General features: G+C 43.1%; 1 protein-coding gene across 2 annotated transcripts in view; it reads right to left on the bottom strand.

Annotated features, from left to right (window-relative positions):
- Positions 1-23,910, bottom strand: part of NEDD9 (neural precursor cell expressed, developmentally down-regulated 9) — a 36,958-nt gene extending 13,048 nt beyond the window's left edge. For both annotated transcript variants that reach the window (XM_053978169.1, XM_053978176.1), the window contains exons 1-2: positions 23,885-23,910; positions 7,271-7,711 (exon numbers count right to left, since the gene is read on the bottom strand). In XM_053978169.1, coding sequence (XP_053834144.1) covers positions 7,271-7,711; positions 23,885-23,896 — 453 coding nt within the window. In that variant the 5' untranslated portion in view covers positions 23,897-23,910. The remainder of the gene's footprint in view (positions 1-7,270; positions 7,712-23,884) is intronic.
- Positions 23,911-27,438: the final 3,528 nt, after the last annotated feature.

Here is a 27,438-nt window from a genome sequence, read left to right as displayed (position 1 = left end):
TGGGAAGGGGTATTTCCAAGATTCTGGTAAGAGTCATTCTTGCTTACAAAATGTAATTAAAGAGAGTCAAACCAACACTTCTGAGAATGCCCCATTTTTGAGAGGAGAGGAAGAGAACGAGATGAGCAAATCATACCATTGCTATTAAATTATCAGCACTTTAAAGAGGAGTGTGAAGAAGAGAGTTGTCCAACATTCTTGGTAAGAGTTTTACCAGCGTCATGTCATCTCCATGACAATTACTCATATTTAGACAGACAGAGACATCATCATTTTTGCATGCATTGGCCAACAGAGCTAAAAAGCTAATGTGTTACGGGACTGGTGATAGAACAGGCAATGAACTCTGAAATACTGTGGTGATGAACTCTGAAATAATGTCTATGGATGGGTCTTACTGAGTAAGAACCCCCTCCCCAATTATTGTGTGATAAGTTTTAGTGGAGAAATATGTGTGTCTGCTAAAGCATTCTCTGGAAAACTGTGATTAAGTCTGAGCTTAATCTCATTTATCGAAACTGAGCAGTTTCGATAAATGAAAAGTATGTGGCAAAACTCAGCACTTCAGCATTCGGGTCTCTTGTCCATGATAAAAAAGAGTATCTTACTTTGGCATCCCAGCCTGTCTAGTCTCTCCACTTTAAAAAGGTTGTCACATGAAGAACCAATTGCAAACCAGTGCTTGTTTTCTGTGCTGGTAGTACTATAACTGTCTCTTTTCAAAGACAGAAGCCCAAGTTTAGGGCAAGTTGGACAGAGGAAAGATAGAAAACGGATGAGGTGTTAAGGCAGGTAGGGCAGAGAACGTTGTGAATGACATGAAATCCTAAAGGCTCACAAACAAAAATCAGTTTGGTTCAGTTCATACAAATAATTTTAATTCTTTTGAGGTATTTAATCTTTTTTTCTGTTATTTCTTTCCTCCTATATTGAATTTCTAGACTAGGGGAGGAAGCTTCATTTGGGAATTGTTGTAACAGGGTATTTCCATGACTTCTTGTTTCCCTTCCTTTAAGACATTTCTCAGAACAGATCCTTCCCTGTCAACAATTTCAGTTTTTGTGAATTGGCATTTCCCAGTGGGCAAAAAAATGGTTGAGACGAAGCATTGCCAGAGAGTTTCAATTCCACAAGAGTGTTCTCAGAGGTACACTTGGGCAGAAACAATGGAAGTGCCCCTAAATCATTTAAATTGGGAACTACGCTGCTCTGAGAGAGAGAGGCAAATAAAACCTTCCATGAGGAAGAAGCTTGATTTGATTTGATCTCATTTGTAGAGGTTCTCTGGCTCACAAGCTGTATTGGCTCCATTTCGGTATGGGTATCTCAGGGCAGCTGTACAGACAAGTGCTTCTAGTAAGTGGTGTTTAGATTAGCACAGCTTACTTTGGCAAGTTTATGGAAGGCAAAGACACCTTTTGAACAGATATAAACTCCATCCTTAATTGCTTTTTTTGCATTTGTATAAAAATTATACCAGACCTCAGCCACGACTGATTGTGTATATGTAAAAGTTGTGATGATAAGACCCAATGGGAATATATTACTGTCTTTTAAGGATTAGGGATAGACTGGCTTATGGAAGGTTCCTGTCTCCTAGGAACTTAACTACCTTAATTTCACTTTGCTCCCATTTTAAGAGTCTGTTTGGGGAGAAAGATTAATTTAGATTCATGGTAAAAATAAAAAAGATGCAATACTGCCTCTGCTATATAAAAAAGAAAAATTGAAATGTTTCATGCAAACATATGGAATGATGATATTCTGATGCTAATTAGTCATCCTCCAAATCAAAACATCTAAAAAATCATAGAATGCCTGCCAGGACTTTAGATTTCACTAGAACTGTATTTTCTGATGGCCAGAAACCTGTCTTCATCTCCCCATTTCCTATCTCCAGAAACCACACTTCCTCCTCATAATGAGATTCACTTTCTGAATAATCAGTTTTCCACTCATGTGGAATTTTTTTTCCTAAAATGCTCTGCTGCTGCACTTAGTTTTTAGTACTTAGAGGGCAATTTAGATTACCTGAATTTGGTGTTTTGTATCAGACATAACCAAGGGTTCAGGTTAGGTTTCTAACCACCAAGAAAGAACTCATAAGCTTTCATTTTCTTTTATTATTGCTATTACTGTTGTTTTACTATTTTTAGCAAAGGTTTAATCCTGCTCTTGTGCAGACAGATTTCTGTCCCTGGAGACCTTGGTTATTGGATGAGATTGCAGGATTGGCCTTTTTTCTGATACTCCAGGGGGAAAAAATGCATGCCTCTGGTCTACAAATAGAACTGATGAAAAAGAGCCCTGTGCTCAGGGAGGAATAGGGAGTAATGCTGAGCTCATATATTTGCTCAGCCTAATAAAATGCAGTCTTTTTCTTGAAAAAAAAAGACTTTTTCTTTTTCTCTACAAGTCACATCAGTGACTAACTACTGCTTACTCTGCCTTGTGGATGAGGGATTAACTGCACTGACTTTTTATCAGTAAAATGATTGTTCTCCTATTAACGTCACATGGAAAGTTACAAGGGAAACTCCCAATCCTAAGAAAACAGCTGTGTGCTGTTTTAACCACTGAGCTTGCATTTAACTTGAGGTATTTTCATCCTTTAGAGCCCACTTTGTGAAAGCGAGCTCTGAGTGTTGAGGTATGTGTTACCATTCCTGCTGCACTCAGCAAACTTCCTGTGTGCTCAGCACTTTAACACAGAAGCAATATTTTGTTACGAGGGATACAAATCCCCAAAGTAGAGTTTGTAATGTGAAAGCAGAAGAGAAGAGGGACTATATGATCACTGTTGGGGCCATATATGGAAATCCCATATATAACCCCCACAGGAAACTGTGGTATTTCAGGCCTGAGGGTAAATGGGGACATTATCTTGGTATGTAAATACATTTTACTAACAAACAGCAAAACACTAGATATGATCCCATTCTTTCTGATAACAAAATAATCTGTCACACAACTCTTTACTGTGCTTAATGTCTTTCTCTTCTCATTTCATAAATGTGAAAATAGGCAAGGAAAAGAAGACAATAACATAAAGGTGGGCTTATTTCTGGAACTAACATTATAAGGAGCCATTTGTTTCTTCCCAGCTAGGACAGTACTTACTTGTGTAATTGGAAGGAAAAATGTCATAATGTGGCTAACTGGCTCCTGCTACTGAAGTCTGTGCCAGAATTGTCAGGGTGGTGCTGCTTGTGGCGTGGTGTTTCTACTTTCTCGTGCATTGAACCAGCATGACTCTTAACATACATAAAACCCAGGGAACAAGGTTCGTTCCCATAGCCATGGTTTACCCAAACCTCCTGCTGAAGGCAGTGACCTCTTGATAAAGGCAGAGATAGTAGGATGGTGGGGTGTGAAACCCTGGATTTGTCAAGGACACGTTTATATTTGGAAATAAACGGGGGATGAAGATGAGTTCCTTCCCTATTCCGCTCTATCCACTTTAAAAGGTGGATAAATCTGAGTGTTTCCTGAACCGCAGCGTTCCAGTTCAAACAGACCAACAAACCAAAAAGGAGATTTGTTCCAAGCTGGCATTAATCTCTATTTGCCTGAGTTGGTCCGTGCCTTGTGGGACCTGTAGTTCAGGGCTGGTAACTCCCACAGTCCGATTTCTTCCCTGGTCAAACATCAGTCTCAATCTGTTTTGTGCAGAGTTTCCTTGACCAACAGTTCTCCTGACAGCTACTGGTTCCTACAGAAAGCTGTTTTCCAACAAGGAAATAATTCCCTTAATTTTTTTGGCCAATGCTACTTTCAGGATCGCAGGGACAGCACAACAGATCAGCTAGGGGAAACACTGAACCAGAAAATGAGTGTTTAAATTATGGCAGTGACTTTTTTTTTTTTCATGTGTAGCTTTCCCTACTTCACAGCTTAGGTGTGAACTAATGATTAATCACAGATGCAAAAGAATCTTTGTGCTTTGTCAGCGCATTTCCCAAAGGATGTTCTCAAAGTAGTCTGTACAGAATGAGTTCCCTCATAATTAACCCACATATTTTGCAGACAAGAGGCAAAAGCACCACTCAAGACCATGCAGAATTCTGTGACAAGGATAAAATCCAGGTTTCCTGAATGTCAGATTTGTCTGAAAGTTCTTTCTTTTTGCTGGCTGCAGTAAAAGAGAGTACGTTCCAAGGTAGAGCACAGAAAGAGAGAATAAATTCTAAGACACAGCTTCCACCTCTTTATGCTCCTCAGATGCTCTCCACACTTTGGGGTGGAACCGTTTTGTGACTGAACTTGCAGCAGAGCTGCAAAAGCCTGGGGCTAACCAAGGCTAATTTTAAACCACCCCTCCTTATCTCTGTGATTGGTAGAGTGATTTCTAGAAGGTGCTATTTTTATTTGATAGAGGGAGCCAATACAGGTCTGTTGTCAGCAACCAGTTTGGCCAGAATCAATTAATCACTATAATTACCTGCCTCAGGACTCCTTTTTGACTCGCTTTGCCTTGCTGGCTTAGGAGATGTGTTACCTCAGCATAGCTTAATAACATGCCTGCTGTTGATTTACTGCTGCTCAAGGCTAGACAATTCCTGCCTGACAGCAGCTCCTAAGCCCTGCCTGCAAAACCTGTCTGGCAGCCAAGCCACACGTTTGCACAAGGGAAGCAAGCAGACACGTGCAGAAAGGGATAGCACAAAAACTGCTGCTGGTCCCACTCAGACTGGTGTCCAGGGGACACAGTTTTCTTCTCTAGCTCCTGTTATGGGAAGGGAGAAGACCTGCATGCAGCAAGATCTTGCAGCAGAACCCTTCAACATCCTTATGTCTACCAAAATACACAGCTTGCTGACCAGCTGGTTCTGCTGATGGAAGGAGGCAGAGTGGCTCATTTAAGCCTTTGAAGCAGGTGTCACAAGTCTGAGAAAAGGTATTACTCATTTTGGAAGACAAAGCAAAGAGACCCCAATTCAAACCTTCAAGATGCCCAGCTTTTCTTAATATTAAGGATTGTTTTTACTGATCCCTAGAGGAGGAGGATTTGGAGGGCAGACTGTTTCCTCCTACAAAGGAGACAAGTGCTAAAGTGCTTCTTCCCTTTAATTAGGCTTTTCACAAAGGCATTAACACAGAGTTGTAGCTGTAAAAAAGCAGCTTAGCAAGATCAAGATGATACAGAATGTAGTAGTTTTACCTCAGACACCTCCTTCACTAGTAACTTGTCCCTTGCATGCCACAGTTTCAATCCCAATGGGCTCCTTTCTATGCAGAACTGAGCAATTCTAAGGAGCAAGAGACCTATCTACCTCTGGTCAAACAAGGATGCAGCCATGAGGTTTGCCAGCCACTAATACAACACAGTGAATACTGAGACTAAGGACTCTTGGGCTAAATAAATCTAAGTCAGGACTAAAGCAAGAAGCAAATATTGACTAGGGCTAAGCAGGTTCGCATTTACTTTGACTGAGGATGAAATGCTTTATAAACGTGCATGTTTAGTTATTTTACAGTGAGCAGCAAGGCTGGCCTTTCATGGTTGCAAGGAATTAAATGAAAACAAGTCACAACTCTGACAAATAGATAACTTGCTAAAGGCGACTTGAATTCAGAAAAAATCATAATCAAGGTTGCTGGAAAAATTTCTAGGCAGAAACTTGGAGAAAACAGGTGCTTCACAGCTTCTGATTTTTCTATCTCAACAAGAACTTTGCACTTAGACTAAAACAAAGATTTCAGTCTCTTAGTGTTTCAAGGGTTCTAACACAGTCCTAGCAGCCAACAAGTTTATGCAGAATGTCCTGTTATTTTCACTGGAGCTGGAGAGGGTGGGAAGAAGGAGAAGAAACCTCTAATCAGTTGGAAAATTCTTTCTGCATGGAGTAGAAACACATTCATTATGCTAAGCAAACTATCTTAATAGTATTTAGGCAAGTCAGGTACTAAAATGAAGGCACACAGTGCTCATTCCAAATGAATTCCCTGGGCTTTCCTATAGACCTTAGTGCAGATCTGCTGTATGGTGCATCTCCTGTGCTCAAGCTGGATAGCTGGGGCATCTGAACACTGCCATAAAATTTTTCCTACAGCCATACCCTAAAAGGTGCTCACTGCCTACCCTCTAGGGTATCCACTGTGGATAGGCAAAGAATATCCTGGAAAATATTTCAGTGTATGTAGTCTTCATGGAAAGAAGGAAATGAGAGAAAATATATGGGAGTTATCAAGAAAACTCATGTAATTGCTCCAACAAAGCTCCTATCTCTGTGCAGCAAGTGCAATTTTCTTGTATTATCTTCCTGCACAGCCTATAAAACATAACTATGGAAAAGCTGAGCAAGCAAACCTCTTTATAAATTGACTTGGAATGGTTTCACAGATCTTTCTCTCTTGCTCAGAAGGCAAAAAATCCATTTATTCTTATCAAGGAAAATGAAATTATAACAAGGAAATAAAAACATTAGAAGATATCTTCCAAAGGCCTGATATGAAAAAGGCTGACTTGTGGGTGATGTGGGGGAAAACCACAAAACAGATGGCCTTGCCAATCTCAATTAGGCAAAAGTTTAAACCAGTAAAGAACTTCCCGAGAGAGCCATCATCCGCTCTCATAAATTGGATATTAATGCTGTGCTTTAAGCTCTAAAGGTAAGGAGGATGCTGGTATCTGGAACTGTTGAACTGGAAATGGAGGGACTGAAAGAATTTCTTTCTGGCTTTGTAATACTTCCTTCCTTGGGTATCTTCCTTAATCCTTTTCAGTCACCAGGGTACCTGGCAGGTATCCTGTGAAGGTAAAATGAGGGAGTGGCAGAAGATGGGGAGAACTTAAGAAGGAATAAGGGAGAACCCACATAATGCAATAATGCAGTAATGGCTACATCATGGAGCTGCTGCAGTTCTCACTTTTAAGCAAAAAATTTAGATAAATATCAAGTGCACTCTTAAAAGGTTTAGGTTTCGTATTAAAACATCCCTCATTATCATCATCCTCTTGTTTCCTCACTCTTACAAGTATGGCCCTTGTCACATCAATCATTGATTCCTCTTTGTAGTTTAGACCCACTGGGACTGCTCCAGCAAGACAGCATATAATTTTTAATTAAACAAAAATTACTTGGGCAGATGATGTAACTATTCATTAATAAGTGGGAGAGTTCATCTTGCTGCAACAGCTCTTTTGAACATATAATGTGAGAGTGCCACAGGCCAAATGTGCTTCAGCCTGGGAGGAACCTGAAACACGCACTTCTCTCAGCACAAGTGAGCGGCTCTGGAGCTATGAAGTAAAAGCAAATGCACACACCTTGTTAACCACAGCTGGACCATCAATACACCTCTGCATGGAGGGTGGCACCTGGTAAATATCTTGTCCCACCAGACCATGACCAGTGGGTATCTGGTAAATTCCCTGATTCTGGTGGGAAGGCGGCACTTGGTAGACAGGGTCCCGTGCCGAGGCGTGTGAGCTTGGCACTTGGTAGATCTTTTGGTGGTTGAAGGGCTGACTCATCAATCCTGAGCTGGGCATATCCTGGCCAGGAGGACTGTCCTGTACCACGGGACCGATGAGGAGTTTCACACGGTTGCCTGGGACGATGCCTTGCCGGCCGTGTAAGGAGCAGAGCCACCATCCTTCCAGACCCTCAGTGTTCTGTTCTATCACCGTCAGGATGTCTCCCTTGCGGAAGGCCAACTCTTCTGCACACTCGGGGACATTGTCGTACAGGGCTCTTGCCATAAGATTCTGTGGAAAAACAAAGGCAAGAATAGCAAATCAACAAACAAGCCAGATTTTTTTCTATATCTTCAAGCACATTCTAAGTGATAGGAAATAAGAACTGAATTTGAAAAAGAAGTGGGCAGGAAATCAGAAGAACATGGAAAATCATACAGCACAGGATTCCTCTGTCCCAAGCTGGGAAAATTAAGAGGCTTATGCATTAGCAACACTGCTAGTGAGAAGTTTTCCAGCAACAGTGGGTCAGATAGAAGCTCTTTATATGGCCTAGTCACCTGAACAGACAGAAAGTCAGGAGAGTTCTGCTCCTGGCACTGAGGTGCTCTTCCCATGAATGAGGGGCTTGTACCTTCATCTCTTGACACTGATTTCCCTACAAACGTGCTCTGTGTACTGCTACAGCCAGTTAGCAGCCATTAAAAATAAACCTGAACAAGACTCAGAAGAAGTGAGCAATCCAGAATAGTTTTTCCCAAACAGTTTTACATTTGTGGGGTCCCAAAAGACTTTCCACAGAGGTGCAGATCCCATTACTGTAAAGACAGTGGCCTGGCTTTTTTTAGCTGACACCTGCAGTTGCCTTGAAAGTGATGGATCTGTAGACCACCTAGTAAGAAAAACTATCTAAGATACGAGTTGACAAAACATCACAGGTTTTGAGCTATGATGCTCGTCTTTGCATGTAGCTTTGTGCCTTCTCACTCTATGCAAACTTCTTCAGGGGCACAGCATAGCATAGCAGAAGCTTAATAGATAAAACCCTTCCTCCCCTGCTGCCTCAAAACCACCACCACAAAAAAAAAAAACAAAACCCTCCACCCTCCAAAACAACTTCAAAGAACATGGTTCTTCTGAGGTCCACCTTCTGTAGAAAGATCTTCAAGAGAAAAATATAATTCTAAAAAATAATATGCCCAGTGACCCCAAGTGGGGTCATGCCCATGCCATGAGGAAAGCAATGCCCATCTCAAAGAATGTAAGAATGTAGGTATCAAGCAGCACCATAAAGAGTCTCTGTGTGTGACTTAAGGGGAGTCTTAGGGTAGCCAAGGAGTGTCTTTGACTTGTGTCAACATAGTTTATGCACTCTTAGATACATTTTGCTTGATTATGTCAAGTGGAGCAGTACAATTAACACAAGGAACTTCACACAACTCTACCCCCAAGCATTTGCCCAGTGTTTCAGGCAGGCTTTGCAGCTTGCCCCGACTTCTGTCCTGCTGGGGTTCTATTCCCAGCAGTACCTCTGCTATGAAGTTTTAAGCCAGCTCTGAGTTGATGTAAGATTATTGGCTGTGATGTGTTACTAGTAAGTACCACCTCATCTGGCAGATGGAACTACCTTCCTTTCCTCTTTCTTTGCAGGCCTCTATGGCACATCCAGTTCTGAGTAACTGGCCAAGGTATTCAATGGAAAGTAGGCAGGCTGTCTGCACTAACATTCTTGGACCCCTCAAAAAGGCCATGAAGATTTAATTTCTTGGCTCTGGTGATATTTCCAGACATATTGGAAACAATTGCTCCATGACTGCCTGGTTTTCAGTGAAGCCGGTCAGCAGAAATGGTTATAATCTGATTGTAAGCACTTGAAAAAATATACAGAGACCTGGATCTGAAGTGTTCAAGCTGAAATATTTGGATGCAGTACACAAACTGAAATGGTGCTAATCCACCAAAAAGGATATGCAGCTGCCTTAAAGATTTATCTTTCCTATGTTAAAGGAATAGCATCAAGTACAGTTTAGTGTTTTTATCTGTCATATTTATCCCCCTCCTTGGACATATCAGAACATTTTTTTTATCATCCCTCACTTGTTATATCATTCCCTGTTGACACACTGATGTTTTCCCATCATTCCTGTGCTTCCTTGAGACAGAAACTTTAGTTTGACCTTGCTCAGTGTAGCAGGTTGTGTGCAGGGCTGACTGGTGGATGGAAGGGGGATAAGCTCAGATATCACATAAAAGGTAGGCAAACTTGCATTTCCCAAGACATGCAGTGTTGAAATGGGGTGAACGAGATCAGTTTCCTCTTTTCCAAATGGGAGATCAGCTTTCAAATGTATGAGAAACACTGGCTTTACCTTTCATCAGCATCATTAGTGAGGTTGGTATAAAGTAAGCTTTGGCTTGGAAAAGCCGGATTGCCATTTTGAACTCCCATGTAAACAGCAACAATGGGGCCCACCATTCCCTCTGATGTACATCTACTCAGCTCATCAGTCAACAACACTAAGATATCTGAATATAGATAAAGCAGGGAGCAATTTTTGTCTATGCCTTGGCAGGACTGTAAAACTATTATTTAAGCGTGGTCAAAACCAGTGGTCTCTTCTTGAGCACTACCTCTATGCTCTTGCTGTGTCAAGCAGGCTGCTTAGCAGAGTCTGAAGCTCAGAAAACAAAAGCTCCTGCCTAATCTGAATATTCAAGTCAATCTCTTATCTTTCCACATTTCTTTCTAGCATGTCTTTCACAGGGGAAATCTACTAATGGGACCAGAGCCTGTGCAACTTAAGACTTTCACAGAGGAGCTGTTTAAAGGAGGAAGATTACAGCTGGGTGGGGGAGGCACTAACCAAGCAGGCTAAATCAATGATAAATGAGTATTCTTCTATACTTTGGTGTTTAAAGGTATTTGAAAAGCTTGATTAGCTTCTACAGCAAAGCAATTCTCAGAACAAAGATGAAATGGTGGTAGAATTAGAGCTGATAAAAGTTCCCATGTGAATTGTTTTTTTTCTAGCTGCTCATTATCTCTGTCCCAGTGACCTTCTCACCACCTGGCATGCAGCATGTTAACACTTTCTGGATGTGCTTCAAGAACTTCTTTGCTGCAAACAGCTTCAGATTCTCATTGTTGGTGTTAACTCAGGCACCAGTATGTGAATTATACTAATTGGTTGCCACTTGTTCCACAGCCATTTCCCCAAGACCTTTTAAATAGCCCAGAGCCATGCCACAAGCACCAGTCACTGATGGAGCAGTGAAGAAGGAAAAATATTCCTCCAAATAAGCACTGGAACCAGAAACACTAAGCCTATTGCTTGGTGCCAGCAGCAAAGGCACTGCTCCTGCTAAGCAAACCTCTGTTTTCCCTGACTTCATTCTTCCTTCACAGGATTGCTTAGTGTGAGCTTCAGAAACAGTGTCACAGTCACTTTCACGAGTCAGCAGAATCAGCCTTGAGAAAAATGCAATTGTGACCACAGAAAGAAAGCATTTGGAAACCACAGAGGTACCTTTAACCTGCTGTGGTGATCAAGATGGTAGTCTCTTCTTTTCCACACACAGAAAGAAATTTTGATCAAAGACATCTTTCAACACTTGTGGGCCTTATCTCCAAAGATTTGACAAATCTGAATAATTTTTTGATTCTGTGGGCATTGTAGCCTATATAATCAATACTCTTTCTCATTGGTCTCATCAGCTCAGAGAGTGGGACAGTTACATGAAATTAATTGGACTTGCTCTGAAGAGGCATGGATCTGTCCAGTCGACTGTCTGAGAACCAGCACCAAGTAAGCACTAAGATCTGATATGAGAAGACAAAAGCACAGCAGTGATCTTTTGTATCACTAAGTGCTAAAAAACCCTTGCCCATTTCCTAGACAAATCAGCAACAGAGAAAGGGCAATGAGAAAACAGTCTTGGAACTTGTTTTCACAACTGGTAAGTTGCACAGAAGTCCCTTTATATTCCCAATAAAAAGAAAAAAAAAAAGGAGGGCAAGAGATGCAGAACTACAAATTCAAGTTCTGTAAAGGCAGGGGGAAAACTACCTGATGCTAGATAGGAAAAAAAAATATTTTGTTATAGAAATCAGTTGCATTTCATAAAATGAAGATACTGGCAGCTACCAGCTTCTTTTAATAAGACTAATACTGGAAGTGCTTGTTGCTCTCCTTTGGTTCAGTTAAATTAATTACATGATAGGTGCAGTGGTGCCCTCTTCAAAATCCAAAAATACCTGTGGTCTCTGTGCAGCAGCTCCATTCTCCTGAGCTCCCGGTGCTGTGTCAGCCCTACTTCAAGTACTGAGTGCTTCTCTACAACACATGGTGGATTGGAAAGACCCAGTTCAGCTTCTGTGTCAAGCCTTGCTAGCAATACTGGGATGTCTGGAAGCTGAAGCCAGGGTCAGGCCCCCACAGTGTTAATGCTATGTACAAGCAAAACAAAAAAAACCCCACATTTGTTCTCAAGAAGCTTAAATTCCTCTTAACCTTGGGCTCATGAGTGCAGTAGAAAGCATCTTATGCAAAATCACTGAAAACCAGAAGTTTTACAGTCTTCTGTTAAAGTGCTATCTCAGTTGTCAGCAGGTCAAAGTGAAAGGGAGTCTGACCCTAATGACTGCTGCCTGGGGATTTTAGCTGGAACATACTGCAGGAAAAGGCTCAGCATACTCTGCTGATGCCATGTGTCAGAAATTGTCTAAAAGAAATGGAACTGAAATGGATACTCTCAAGATTAAATGCAGATTGCAGTGCCCGTGGTCCCAACTTTCTACATTGGTTGAGACAAAAGTAAAGCTTTTGAGCTCTCTCTAGGTAAAGTGAACCTGGAATTTGAAACTTCTGTCTGAAGTTTCCCTTAATGCAATTTAAAGTCTATTAGATAAAACCTGGAAAGATGCAATTTGTATTCTCTGCATGCCTTAGATTTTTCTTTCTCTTGCACCTAGGATGCATGACCCAGTAAGCAAAAGATGCTGCTCTGAAAACTGTCAGCTGTTCTACTTGCAGAACCCAAAGTAAATAAATAAGACTCTGTAAGCTATTTTTCTTCTCAGATCTTGAAGGAACTACAGGCCAAATTCAGCTGTATAAAGGAGGTCTATTACAGAACTGTCAAAGGTGTCTACTCTCTCCTTAGCCTATTGCAGTTGATGGCTGACACATCTGCAGCTGGACAAAGACGCATGAAAATACGTTGAAGATCACAATCTGTTTTGGCTGCCCATCTCTGCAGTTAGGAGAACTGATCAAATTCTGTAATTCATAGTCTGGAGGATGAAGAGGGTGTTTGTTGATGAGGCTAAGTGGCAGAAGAGGGAAGAGGCAAGAGTTAAAGAGAGTAGTGGAAACATCTACCACTTCTGTTAGAGTAAACACATCCAGTGACGTGAGTAACGAGAGTGTGTGAGGTGCCCACAGCCATGGAAGCAAACGCAAGAATAATGAATTACATGCTACGAGATTAAACACAATGCTCTCTTTAAGGGCCGAGCGCAGCGGTGCCAAGCTCCCAGCACAGGGCTGCTGACTTGACTCCTCTCGGCCAGCTCCACAATGAATGAACGCTTGAGGAAAAGGGTCGACCAACCATAAGCTCAAAGGATTTCTGCTGCATCCCTCAGAGGTGCAACAGGAGGATACTGATCCCTGCTCTGTGCTTGGCTGCTGAGGCGTATTGTTTTGTTCGGCTTTGTCTTGTTTTATAATATTGCTTCCTGTGTGTAGAGTTTATGTGCAAACAGGACCAGGAAAATTACCTCTGCTCTTCACTGAAAGAGGGTGGGACCCCTTTTTTCTATTATTGGGCAAACTGTTTCTTAAAATGACAAACAGCTTCTCTCCTATGTTTAGCCTGGGAGTAGGAAGGGAGGAACAAAGGAAGGAAAGGTGGGGGCAATGTCTGTGAACAAACCAGTAGCTTAATTTTGGTTGGATCATTTTTAGTTATCCATCTCATAATATTTTCAATACAGGTTTCCATCTTATAGATTTCTTAAAAATGAATGACTGCTATTCCAAAGTAAGCTTTAGCATTTAGATATCCTTGTAGGGCTGCATTAGGCCCAACAGTAATGATCTGCCTGTGAGATAAAAGGATCGTTCTGAAAACCCTGTAAAAAGTGAGTTTTATTCTGAGATACACAGTTTGCCTACAAGCAGGACTGCTAGAAGAGAGGAAAATTTTAGCTCTACTGTGCCAAGAGTCAATGGACAGTTTAACTTCAGTTCTTTTCAGCTCCCATCTCCTTTTCTATTTCTCACTGTCACCGCCCCTGAAATAAAGCATTCATTGTGCTGTGTTGGCAAGGAAGGCAACTCGAGGCACAGCAGGTAACAGGTCTACCTATAACAAGCAGCCTACCACGAAGGCTACTTAATAGAAGTTGTAAGAGGTCACTGAATAAGACATTCAGCTTTGAAAAATGTCTTTTGCTGGCCTGCTCAAACCTGGAGGAAGGTAGTGTGAACAGCAAAGGCAGTACCTGATACACACAAAGCTGCACTGGCATGTTCCTGGGCAGGTCCCCGTGGGCAGTGACTTGGGGAATGGACTATGAAATGGCACCACTTGGCCATAACGGCCCCCATCCAATGCAGACCTGAAACAACTCACTGCCAGCAACAAGCTGTATGCAGGCTTTTGCTCTTTATCTCAAGATGAAGTCTACAGCTACGCAGAGGAGGCAGGAAGTGCTACCACAGCACATATCAAAAGAGCCTCTGCAGTACCACAGTGTCACAGCTACTGCAGCTGCAGCTGGGGAAAGGCCCCGAGCACCCAGCCTGCACCTGGCTCTGGAACTCTGAGCTCCCTTGGCTCTCAGCTAATGACAAAACAAGGACCCCAGCTGAAATCCTCACCATGGCAATGCTTCAGTTCACTCCTCAGGCAAAGCCCATTGTTCTACTTTTCAGGCACTCTCTTGCTTTCTAACACTAAAACCCACAAGTTTTTGGTTTAGCGAAGATACTTCTCTGGTCAAGCACTGCTCACCCAAACAATTCCAAGTCCTGCTGGATGGAAATGAAGGCAGTTTTCCATGCACAGATTTAGAAGACTGGCTTCACAGTTAATGAGAGAGCTGTGAGCCAACAGACTCAGAAGAGCCCTAAGGAGGACAGGTCTTCATCCACCCTAAGTATCCTTACTCTCTGGTCCTGTGCATCTCTGGAACACAGGCTGTTAGTCATGCTAAAGTACACCAAGCTGCCTGGAGGCTGAGATGTGGAAAACCTTTCTGCAGGGCAGAGACGCAAGTGCCTTATTTCAGTGTTCCACCAAGCTGTCCCAGCCTCTCTCTCTGCCTGAGAGGCTTGATTTTCAGAGTTTGCCCTGGCTGAGACTTTTTTTCTGGTAATGGGACAAGTTACACAGAATGTTAATGAGGAAAAATGGGAATGTTCCCTTTCTTACAGGACCCCACTTGGGTAAGCCAAAGTAGGCACTATGGCTGTCATGCTCTGGAATATTCACTGCCAGTTTTTTCAGACAATACTCCACCAAGCAGGGTGGGCAAGCAGTGAGCAGACCATGTAGGGCTCAGGCACTTCACAATCTACCAAAGATGCTGATGTGGTCCACTGGTTGACCCAAGACTGGGATTCAATTGTGGCATAAACATGTGAGAGATTGATAGTGCTCTGGTCTGAGAACCTTTTTTGTTGCACCACAACTGCTTAATTTGAAGTAAATAGGACATATTTGTGTAGCTGTTTTGTTTTTGGGTTTTTTTTGTTTTTTTTTTTTTTGTTTTTTTTTTTTTTGTTTGTTTTTGTTTTTTTTTTTTTGTTTTTTGTTTTTTGTTTTTTTGGTTTTTTGGGTTTTTTTTTTGGTAGTTGGCAAAGTTGTTTGCAAAACTGAGGCACAGCAGTGAACGTCCAGCTTGGGAGGGAATCCAGACGCAAGTCTATGAAAGAAGGAATTAGGAGGCTAGAAAAAGTGGGTGTGGGGGGGAAGTAAAGAAGGAAAAATGTGAAAATGAAGGTTAGAACACAGATCCTAACTGGTGCTCTGGCCTGTGTGAATAAAGTACTTCACTATTCCGCACTGAGTGCATCGGCTTATTGCCATGCCTGAAGTTTCCCAATGGAAAAGTGAGTTGAAAAGAAAGATTTCTGGCTCCGTATCTACTGAGAGCAACAAAATGATAATTCTACATTGTCAAGAAGGAAAAAAACCCCAGGCTATCTCTGTTTGCTCAGACGATATTCTTTTGCCTGTCGACTGAATTTTGGTTTACTGGCTCGCCCAGTTTTATTTCACTTAGAGGGGGCGAGAGGCATTACAAAGGTAATCACAGAAACATAATATCCTAGACGTTAAATAAGGTGTTTCTGATGTTGCCAGGGCTGTACCTCATCCCGAACCGCACGTGAATGGCGCAGAGCAGGAGGAGTTCAAGGGGAGCGGAGCCGCTCTCCCTCCCGGCGCGCCGCAGCGAGCGGGACGCGGCGGAGCCGGCTCCGCCGGAAAGGGGCACGGCCGGGGCAATGCTCCTCCGGCAGCCCTGGGCAACAGCCCGCCACCGAGCACGGCGCTGCTGGGCTGGCAGACCACCCACCCTGCGCTGCTGCCATCACAGGCGTCACACGCGGTGTGCGACAGAAACATCTACACTCAGCAGAGCGCTGATCCGCTCATCACGTATTCCTCTTATTCCTCTGCCCCCTGAGCTCCCGGGGTTTTACAGGAGTGTCGAAATAGCATTCTCTTTGCTCTTTCTGGGAATACAAACCACATCCCCTGACTTACCTTCAAGATCTATTAATATTTTGGGAAATTCCACCACACCTAACTCACTAAGCTTTCTGTATGTGTTTCACCCTCGTAACCGGTTTCCTTTCCCCCCACCCAAGGAAGGGTGTGATCTCGTTCCATGACTTTAAAAGGCCTTTTCAAATCTGTCAGAGGGCTGTGTGCCTTTTGTGACATCAACAGGGAGAGGGAAAAAAAAAAAATCAAGCATGCAAACAATACCCTTAGAGTAAATATGATCTCACTGTGATTAAACCACAGTACATCAGAATCAAAAAGCAGATGTAAAACTTAACCTCTTTCCCTCAGGCAAGCAATTAAAAACTTAATGAAAGGAGATCGGATGTTAAATGCTAAAGAATTGAAGAAGCAGAGCAGAAGGGGGAGGGGGGGAAAGTATGGAAAGAAAGAATCCCAAAACGTGTGTTTTGAGTTCTCAGTTTTCCATTTTCTGGCATTTGTGAGCAGTCTTCTCCCAGACAAAGTTTCCTTTAAAAAAAAAAAAAAAAAAAAAATCAACCCTCATTCCAAAATTAACTCTTCCTTCTGTGGCTCTGGGGAAACAATTACTACTTGATTGTCAAGAAACCATAGCTATGTAGACACAGGACCTCAGTATTGCCACCAACTTACTTGTTTGATGGCTTCAACTTTGAAAAGTACGCTTTTTATTTTTTTTTTGTTTAAAGTCTAGAACCTAGATTAACTAGGACATGCTCTTCTTCACCCAAGTCTCTCAAAAAAAATTTCATTAGAAGGGAAAGCCATCCTACTCTGTCAATTTAGTATCACCATCTGGGATACTACACAGCAGCTACAATTTGGAATGCCCTCAAAAGTCCAGCTAACTGAAGAAAAACAAGCTCAGGAACTCCTCTTTCCAGGCTCCTTCCAGCCCTCAGCAGTCTGGTGGGACAGGGAGCACCTTGCCTGTGAATCAGAATTCCAGGGGAGCCAAGCCTGGCTAGCAGCTGATGTTTGCTGATGTTTGCTGCAGGTCCGGTCAGAACCATCTCCATTCTACAAGACAGTGGCCAAAAGTTAACAAGCCTCCCAGAACAGCTTGATTTTGGCAAGCTAACATTTTCTGGGTAAGTGTACCCCCAGAGAAGAGGGATGGTGAAGATGTATGTGAGCACAGCTTCAGCTTCATCATGTAAGATCTTGATCATGTGAGAGATTGGTTTGGGCAGTTCCTGGGGTGCAAATAAAATAAAGCAGTATAAAAAGAGAGACAGAAAACAAAAGAAGATATCTGCTTGTAAATACACCCTTCTATAGCAGTAAAAGTTGGATTATTACCCGAAGCATTTTAACTGGATGTAAAGTCCACAGGACAAGGGCATACCTACTGCTAGCTGTATCTTAAACAGAGTGCACACTTCCAGTTGTCTTGTACTTAACCCTTTAGATCAGAAACTTCTTTAGAAAGAGAATTATTGATTTTTTTAATGGTCTGTATCTTCCTCTGTCTACAGCTAAGCAGGTAATTCAGTGGAAGAACTGAGATTTACTCCTAGGCTCCTTCAGCATTTTCTAAGATTTGTTGTTACCACGTGATTTATGGGATTGCTATTGCTAAAATTTTCAACCTTGCTGTCAATGATGAGGCCTGCTTAAGAAAGGGCTTGCGATGTGCTGATGTGCATTCCTGTAGAGTAAAGCCATTCTTATTACTCTTCCTTTTCCGGGCAGGCTGATCCACTCTGACTTTGAAGAAAGTGTTTTCAAAACCAACATAAAAATAGAAAGGCGAGAATTGGCTTCATCCCTATAGACAAAAAAAATATACAATTTTTGTCATGCTATGCACTTGTGTTTCTAGGAGTGTGAACTATAACTTAGCAGCCCTGTTTCATGTCAAACATAAACTACGTCCAAATCTTCTGTGGAAGAATGAGCTCCTTAAAATTAAGACAGTTTCCACTACTGTAATGTCTAGACCAGAAGGCAAAAGAAAACGGGCACTTGCCAAGAGCAGGCTGTGATGATCAGGCAATAATATGCAGAGGCTGCACTCTGAGCTGCTATAAAGTGACCCAGCTTCACTGATGCTGAAAGCTGCAGCTATTTACAGGCAGAAGTACCTCTACATGCAGCTTTACTTAGCAATAGCCTGACTTAATAAACATTGCTCAATACTTGCCATAAATACTATTTTCATAGTACAGTCCCAGATGAGTGTCTGATCAAGCCCACTGAAGGCTTGGCATAAAACACCTTTCAGGGGCCAGAGCACTGCTCTAAGATGTCCACTGCTTTCAGGGATGCTCAGAGAGCACCTATTATGTAAAGAAGCCTCTTCAAAAGCAACTTACGCATTTGTGATTCCAAATGTCACTGAAAGTGGTTTCCTACAGAGGCGTGTGGACTTTAATGTCCTAAGAAATTCAGCTACTTGGCTCCATCAAGTGCGGCCAGAAATGGGAACAGTGCAAGATAAGAGTCCTCCACAAGTGTTGCAGCCAAGGCAGAGACTGTGCATACTACTCTTAAGCACTCATGTTGCTTTAAAAATGGAATTAAACTCTGGACTGTGGGAGACAGGTGGGACCCTAATTGCTGTTGGAATGAATGGGATTTACAGTACTTAAATGCTGTAATAAATTATTCCAAATAAAATAAGCAAGGCCAAAGCGACTTCACATTAGCCCTTAAGTGACCAAAGTGCATCTATTGTATGAAGAAGGCCCTCCCATGCCCTTAACACCTTTGATAACAGCAATATGACAAGCAGGAAGCTCTATGCTCCTTGTTTTCTACTTTTCTGTATGCACTACATGCACCTGGCCTTGCTGCAATTATTCTGGTACTTATAATGGAGCACACATAATACAAATTTCTCCTCAGACACACAGGAGTTCAGTGTTCAGTGATCAGATATCAGTGCAAGTACAGTCTTCTAACCCCACTTGTTGCTGAGTTTGAAATGGTAAGATTCCAAAGATGAGTTTGTCTGCAGTCTTAGGAACCGTGCTCCAATGCTTTAACAAGTTCCCAATAACACTTCATGAGACTTCTCTGACATTTAGCCTATATTCTGCAAAATAGCAGAGTTCTGCAGCCTAAGACAGTAACCACAGAAATGTGCTTTCATTTTTCCTTTGCAGAAGATGTTTCCATAAAGTTCTACTATTAGGCAGTTTTCCTGCTCTCTGACCAGTCCCCCTCAATGAGGTATTTTGATAGTATGGCACTGTTTGGAATCAGCAGAGTTAAGATACCTCTAGGCCAAGTAATAGTCTAACATGCAACCTGCAACCTCTAGCAGGACCTTAAAAGCAAGAGTAAACCCCCCCTAGACAAGTATCTAATGTTTCTTGCTCTATCTAGAATCAAACTGAATTAGAACTATCAAAACAATAAGAAAGGCTGTTCATTTGTTAGTTCTGCTTCCCCATCAAACACTAGGAACTACTGGACAGAGACAGATGAGGCTACCAGTTTCTGATTCAGTAGATTCACAGCTACATTACTCAGGAGCAGCTGTTAGCATAAAAAGATAGAAGTTTAGAAATCAGGCAAAAAAACCTGCATGCTATTGGCTGTAATGCTTTGTGAGGGCTCTTCTTCTTCCTCTGAAATAAGCCCTGTAACATCCCTAAGCCTCAGCAGCTCCATCTGTAAAACAGAATTAGAAGCACTCTGCTGTCCAACCAATACTTTGGTTGGGCAAGGAGACACAATTGGGGGGGTTTCTCAACTACCCTGGGGTACTGGGGCACTCACCTCTATTAAGTATACAAATGTAAATCTACAGAGGGGGTGTGGGAGGGGAAGGAGGGAACACAGAGGGCCAGAACCTGAAAATGACAGTGGCCCTCCAAGCTTTGTGAAGGGGACAGTCCTTCTGGCTAAATCTCACTTGTGCTGCTCCTGACTTAGGCCTGACCCTGCTAGACCTCAGCCACCTCACCCTGTACGTGTACAGGTGAGAGAAAAATCATGAAACTTCCATTCTAAACTCATGACAGTAAGAGAGACAGCACAAACTTGGACAGGTTTTCCCCTTGTTGGTTTGTTCCTCTCCTACTACATTTTACAAGGCTTTACAGTTCCTATTTACTTCTGAGTTTCATTGCCACCCTGTGATTGCTGAGATACTGAAAAAAAAAAAAAAAGTGAAACGAAGAGGAGTGAGGAATAAATGAAACAGAGAGAATTTGGTTAATAAAGTACAGACAGTTCTTTTCCTTTTACATGGTCCAACACTCAAAGTCTTTCATTGCCAGGGTTACAAGTAGCTTTTCACAAGCACTTCTGGTTGGGAATATTGTATTTCTTCCCAGGGACACTATTTTGTTTGTCTTGGCATGCAGACATTGTAATCAAGTCTATATATTACAGGACTGTGCCTTAGCACAAATGGCAGGCATTTCAAACCCTATTTAGGTTTCTTCCTTGCCCAACAAATTATCTAAAAATAGATAATCAAGACCTCATACTTTACATCTACGTCATTCCTTTTGGCTTAAATGAGGTAAGGAATGCAGGGTTTTTTCCCTCTCCTCCTTTCACTGTTGGGAAGTTTTAGTAAACAGACAAGTCCCCTTTTCTTCCTTCCTCCCCTCTCTTATTTTGTCCTGCATGTGAACAGCCACCAAGCTACAAAAGCCTTGTTATGATAATGTCTTGTCCCTTTTGCTTCTGTTGCATTTTTATTGCCTGAGGTAAGAGCGTTGGAATTGGTGGCCAGATATACCCTCTCCCATCCATGTCCTTCCCTCATCAAGGTAACCCACTGGTATTTCTGTTGCTACAGAGTACATTGTAGCTGTAACTGCTCCATCCTTGGAGTCATAGCCTGCATTTGGTTTCAGAAAAGGCTGACCCTTCCTCTTGGGTTCCAGAATACTGGAATGGAGTCCTGTGAGAACTTGATGGGGTGTAGTTTTGTTGTACATAGGGATTTAGTTTAAAAGCAAGCTGCTGTTATCAAAGAACTGAGGTGTTGCCCTCATGCAATTGCACCCCTACAGGAATTAGTTTCTGAAAGTAGCTTTTAGACAAGCAGGACTAATAAGCACGACTAAGAAGTGCTCCGAACCAACACAAGTATTTCTATGCTTAACCTTTCCCATCTTTCCATAGGGAAAGATGGGAAAGTTTCTCAGTTAAAATAACTTCTGTGTTCTCAGGCATTTAAGTAGTACATGAACGGGAGAACAGAACTTGATCTAGGGTTAAATTTCTCTTTGCTTTAAATAGTCACAGAATCACTGAATTTCACACAATGTGCAAAAGCTAGACAGTGGTGTAGAGACATATGTAACGTAAATTCTGAACTTGCTTAAATCCACAGGGATTTTCCCTTTCAGAGGATTCAGACTTGAGTGTTAAGATGGAATAATGCAATGGACAATAAAAGAAGCTTATATGAAGGAAGAGAGGGAGGGAACAAGTTTTGAAAAGGTCTGAAGAAAAAATGTATAGATTGCATAGCAGAAAGGATTTCTAGACCAGAAATGACCTTGGGTTTAGTCACACTGAAAGCAAAGTCATGAGTGATGGAGAGATGTATTTAGGGTCTCACCCATGAATCAGTTCCTGTTCTGTCCTAGTGTTAAAACTCTGAATTAAACTATAATGAGCATTTCAATTATTTCTTCAAATGAGGCCTTACGGACTATCACAATGAAAGTAAGGAATGACAGACCCCAGTACAACACCGGGAGCAGTTAAACAGAGCCAAATCTGCACCTGGATGCTAAGCCTCCTCTGAAGTGATGATATGTCCCCAGGCAGGCTATCAGCCATTAGCATTCTCTGTTCCTTTATTTCATGTGTACAATAAAAAAAAAAAATTGTTTTCCTATAGGAAGATAAAAGAAAGAGAGAAAATACAGGAAGAACAAAGACCGAATGTGCAGGTGTTTTCTTTGTGTGTTACTCTAGGGATAAGAAATAGATCTAAGAATGTTTGTCCCAGTTAAACAGTGTAAATGCTTCACATTTCCCAGGGAAAGTAACCACTGTAATCCAGCAAGAAGGTTTTTGAGGCCAAACCCCTCAATCTTCTTTTTATTTATTTTTTTTTAATGGCTTGTTCTTTGTCTAGCCTTCTCTGTCTAGAATTACGTAATCACAAACCAAATCCAAAATGCTCATTCCCACAATACAGGGCAAAGGAAACATTACAGAGCAAGGAAGACTTCCCTCTTTTGAGCCACCTTATCTGTCCCTATTCTTGCAGTGCCACTGGCCTACATACACGAAATCAGGAAGCTGTATAACTATGCAGGACCATTACTTTGCTACTGGGATACAAGTGTTGCCTGGCCCTGGGCAGCCTGAAAGCAGTTTGTGAGCTTTGGACTAACAGCACCACTGTTCTTCTGTCTCTGAGTGCCTGATGTTTTCTGCTCAGAGTAACAGCTTCTCTGGGCAGGCATAAAGTCTACCTGGACTGATCAGAGGCAGAGTAGATAGAAGAGAAAAGAAGAGATGAATTTTATCTCAGACTTCACATCACTCAGTTGTTTGAGACATGATTTAAAAACAAAAGCCATGAGCTCCACATCAAAATTGTGAAAGCCATGGATTACCTTTGTCAACCCACATCTAACACAAATTCTTTTCCCCTTGTCTTTCCATGAGATGGAGAAACTGGCAGTTGCTTTGGAAACTTAACTCTGACCTTTCCCAAAGTTTGGCTTGAGAGACCCTGAAAACTTGGCCTGAGCTCAGAGATGCTCAGAAAAGCATAAAAACCCATGCACATTTACCTGGGTATCACTCATACTTCTCACACACACTGCCACTCCATCAGCACTCTTTCACACCACGCTGCCTAAGTTTAGTACTGAGATGGACTCACTTCCAAAGCAACTTAGTCTCCAAGTAAGTATATAGCGTGTGACATTTCCAAAATCACCTTTTTATTGACGCTGAAGTTATTTTTGGCAGGGCAAGGAAAGTTTTTCCTTCCCTCCCCCTTTTTTTCCAATCGCACAAGATTACGGTATGTCTGTACAGTAATCTAATGCCCCGTGGGCAATTCTGTACCTTGCCCAGACGTTTTTCAGTAATATTAGGATGAAAGGCTCCACATTTGCGTCTTTTGAAAAAAAAAACAAAAAAAACCAACCAACCACCACCCCTTCTGGTAAAAGGTCGCTAAAAGCGATTATTTAATAAGCGGGGATGATAGGAATTAATACGGGGCATAGGCTACCCATTTTTAAAAAAAATGTTAGCGTTTTTTTTTCCCCTCGCTTGTGATCCATCAAACAGACCGCACCGTGATAAGGAAACATCCACAAGCGCCTGGAAGGAGGTGAACGAGCTCCCGGGGAGTATCGGGGGTACCTGTCCCAAAAGCGCCAGGCCATCACGCACCGCTCCGCCACCTTTCCCGCGATCCCGGGCTCACCCCGTTATTCAGGGCGGGCACCAGCGGGAAAAGCGAGAGGAGCTCCTTCCCCCGCCATAGCCAACACCGACACAGCACCCGGGGGGTCCCCGCAGCCCGTCCCCTTCGCTGCCCCCTCGTTTACCACTCCCCGCGGACACCTTCCCTGGGGCTCTGCGCCTGGAGACAGCGCAGCGGAGGGCAGAAGGGAGACCTGGCCGCCCCGCGGGCACACGGCTCGCCTTGAGGAGGTGCGGAGGGGAGCCCCAAGCCGTCCGACCCCCGCCTGCATGGCGGGCTGCGGTCCCGGCTCCGCGCCCCGCCGCGCTCACCTTGTACTTCATGGCTGCGGCTCCGCGCCCCGCCGCATCCCCGCGCGCTCTGCGCGCCCCGCCGCGCGCCGCCGCGCCAGCCTTACGCGCTCATTTGCATAGCACCGCCCTCATTTGAATAGTGCGCGACACGGCTCCGCCCCCGCCCCCCCCCAGCCTCGCCCCGCGCTCGGGCCGCGGTGGCGCCGCCGGCGGCGGCGCGGAGGGAAGCGGCGGCTGCGCGGGTTCGGGACCGAGCACGGCGCCTTCCGCCGCTTCCCTCCGCCGACGGCCGGGGAGAGAGAGCCCCGCACAGAGGGAGGGCTGGCGGCCCTGCTCCCCGGGACCCCGCCCCTGCCTTTTCGAAGCTGCTCGCCTTTACTTTTCCCCGGCGGAAAAGGATCTGGGGGCACAGGTTGACAGGCTTGAACAGGAGCCAGCGTGTGCCCAGGAAGGCCAATGGTATCCTGGCCTGGATCAGCACTAATGTGGCCAGCAGGACCAGGGCAGTTATCCCTTGTATTGGGCACTGGTGAGGCCACACCTCAAGTCCTGTGTCCACTGCTGGGCCTCTCACTGAAAAACCTTCAGGTGCTGGAGCAGGTCCAGAGAAGGCCAACGGAGCTGGTGATGGGTCTGGAGTACAAGTCCTGTGAAGGGAGACTGAGGAACTTGGGGGTGTTTAGCCTGGACTAAAAGAGGCTAGTGGGGGACCTGATCACTCTCTATAACCACCTGACATGAGGTTGTACCCAGGTGGGGTTTGGTCTCTCCTCCCAGGCAGCCAGCAACAGGACAAGAGAACATAGCCTCAAGATGTCCAGGAATGTTCAGGTTGGACATAAGGAAGAATTTTTTCATGCAAAGGGTGGGTAACCCATTTGAATCCACTGCCCAGGGAGGTGGTTGAGTCACCAACCCTACAAGTGTTCAAGAAGCAGCTGGACGTGGCACTCAGTGCCATGGCCGAGTTGACGTGGTGGTGTTTGGTCAAGGGTTGGACTTGATGACCTCAGAGACCTTTTCCAACCTAACTGACTCTGTGATTCTGTGAACCTTTCCCATCCATCCCTCCCATAGGCATTTTTCTCACATGTAGCTCTTGGAGGTGCTGAACACTGCTTTGTTCATGTCTTTGCAATTATTTTTGTTCTGACTCATCTTCAGAAGATGATCTTTTTTATCGACTACTGCTCAAATCAATCTGCCAAGTGTTCGCTTTGCCTGGCTGATATTTTAACGCTGATTAGACACCAGAGGCCAAGAATGCTTTAATGGCCTGGAGATGTCCATTATAAAGAGTGACCACTGTAAATAAAGATTATTTGGAAGAGAGTAATAATTAACTCTGGTATCTTGGAAGCAAGAAAGAGTGGGGAAAATAGATGTGTGGTGATCCTCCGTGCTTTTCAAGTTAGATCTCTTAATCAGGTATGATTAATATGGTGCACATAATAGGAATCTTTGTATAGGGGGCATACTCCAGCTTGTTAGAGGAACAGGAAATAAATTCTTTCCTTTTTGCCTGAGCTGAATCTTACCCAACATTTTTAGGTCACAGATGGACTCAAGTCTATTTCTGGTGGCCTAAGGAAAAATAGCAAAGAATAATCTTGTACTACCAGATTACAAACATAACTACATTCCATAGTACAATGTTATCCTTAAATTCTCATGTGACTAATCTTCTAGAGAGGGATCCTATTGCTAAAATGGCTTCTTGACTGATAAAGAGTGTCATACTTTTATCTGCAATCTCCTCTGTTATCCAATTCCAGCATAAAATATATGGCTGAACTCTACAAATTTACTAAATGAATGCAAAAATGCTTTTTTTTCCCCCTGTGCTGTCTTCTTGACTGCACATGCCGTTATTGCTCATGGGTGTGTGTCCCTGTCAGTACTAAATAAGTCTTGGAAATTAGTGAGAAGAGCAAGCTCCTGCTTTCTGCAGTGCAGAAGAGCCACTGTGGCTGAGCTGTAGCTTTGCTGCCCCAACCTCTTGTAGGGGTTTTTCTCTGGGCCTTTCTTTCCATTTTTGTTGTTGCTGTTGATTGTTCTGATTTCCCAAGAAGAAACATGAAACAGATGATATTTTATATGCACTGGCTTTAGGCAGAGTTGTTTTAAGTGCAGCATCAAAATAAATGTGGGTAGTTTCAAGAGAATAAAACTCACTTATATGCTGTGTCCTTAGACACTTTAATTAAGAAAGGAATTCTCTTTGGAGCATTTCTTAATTGAAGAGTTAAGAATCAAAGAAACACTGTTTTTCTTTTTGCGTGTTTTTGTTCTTCTCTTTTTCTACTCCAAGTAGAAAATTACTTTTAGATACAGAAGATGCAATGGCTAAGGTGTTAGCATGGTATTGGACATCCAGAGCCCAGATTAGCATCCAGATCCCCTTCCTTGAATAAGCTCTGTATAATCTCTTCCCATGGCCATTACCATGAAGATAAATGCATTAAGGATTGTAAAACCACATCAGCAAGAACCAAATAAGTACTGGAGACAAAAATAAGTAACATGATATTTCTGACTTCACCTATATTTAAACTCAGAGAGCATCTGGTTTCCAGTCATCCTACTAATAGTGGTACTTTTCTTGTAATTGGTGTTTTTTCAGAATGCTTTACAATTACATTATGAAACCTAGGCACATTTGAGAAGCTGTGCCTTCTGCTATTATTTTAGCTTGCATTGCTTTTAACGTGTGTAAAAAGTCCCTGACTGATTTTAATATGAGGTAACAGATGTGTTAATATGAAATTCTAGTTGGAGTGTCCCTGCGTGTGTATTGTTTTGCCTTTATCTCTCTCCATAACTCTTATTAAATATTTTTACTTAGATGCCACTGGAATGACACTTTGGGCACAAACCCACAAAGTCTGTCAGTGTTGGTAGCTGTACTTTACAACTGCGAAGGAGCAGACACAAGAGCTGGTATTTTACAGGAGAAAAAGAGATTGCCATGGCACACCATTGCGCAGTGAAGTCCCACAGCTCATTTTATTCACGCACCCTCCCTCCCCCTCTCTCACCTACTCCATTTACCCTGAGGGGGTTTTTAATTTCCCCCAAGGTGAAACACTCCTACACAGAGGGACACTCGTAGCAGTGCCAGCAGCATGGCAGAGCTCCATGGTCTATCACGGATATCGGGAATTAGATATACCTTGAAAGAGAGATTTGTAAACGTGAGCCGCTAAGCTCCTCCTGTTGCTGTGAGAAGTTGGGATTGCGGCAGGCATGTTTGTGGTTAGTGCAAGCACCCCTCTGTTCTTGGTGACCTTGGCGGCGGCCATGCCTTTGCTATGTAATATTGTATTTCAGGCACAGCCTAGGGAAGTTTTGAGTCGGTTGCCTTGGATAATCAGCTCAATTATACAATGCAACTTGCCGATGAGGAAGCTGGGACCAGGCATTACTGATGTCTGTGTTTCAGAGGCAACTTGAGCTGTATTGCCAGGATTTATAACTACAAAGTCCTATTGAAGTTCTCAGGAGGGTAATTCATGTAATGTGCCTTTTTTGCTTCACAGCACAGCAATGGCTTGATTCACTGCCTCATATTT

This window comes from Vidua macroura, chromosome 1 (assembly GCF_024509145.1).
Source record: "Vidua macroura isolate BioBank_ID:100142 chromosome 1, ASM2450914v1, whole genome shotgun sequence".
NCBI classification, from domain to species: domain Eukaryota; kingdom Metazoa; phylum Chordata; class Aves; order Passeriformes; family Viduidae; genus Vidua; species Vidua macroura.
The sequence above is the reverse complement of the archived record's forward strand: the minus strand, read 5'-3'. Positions and strand labels throughout refer to the sequence as shown.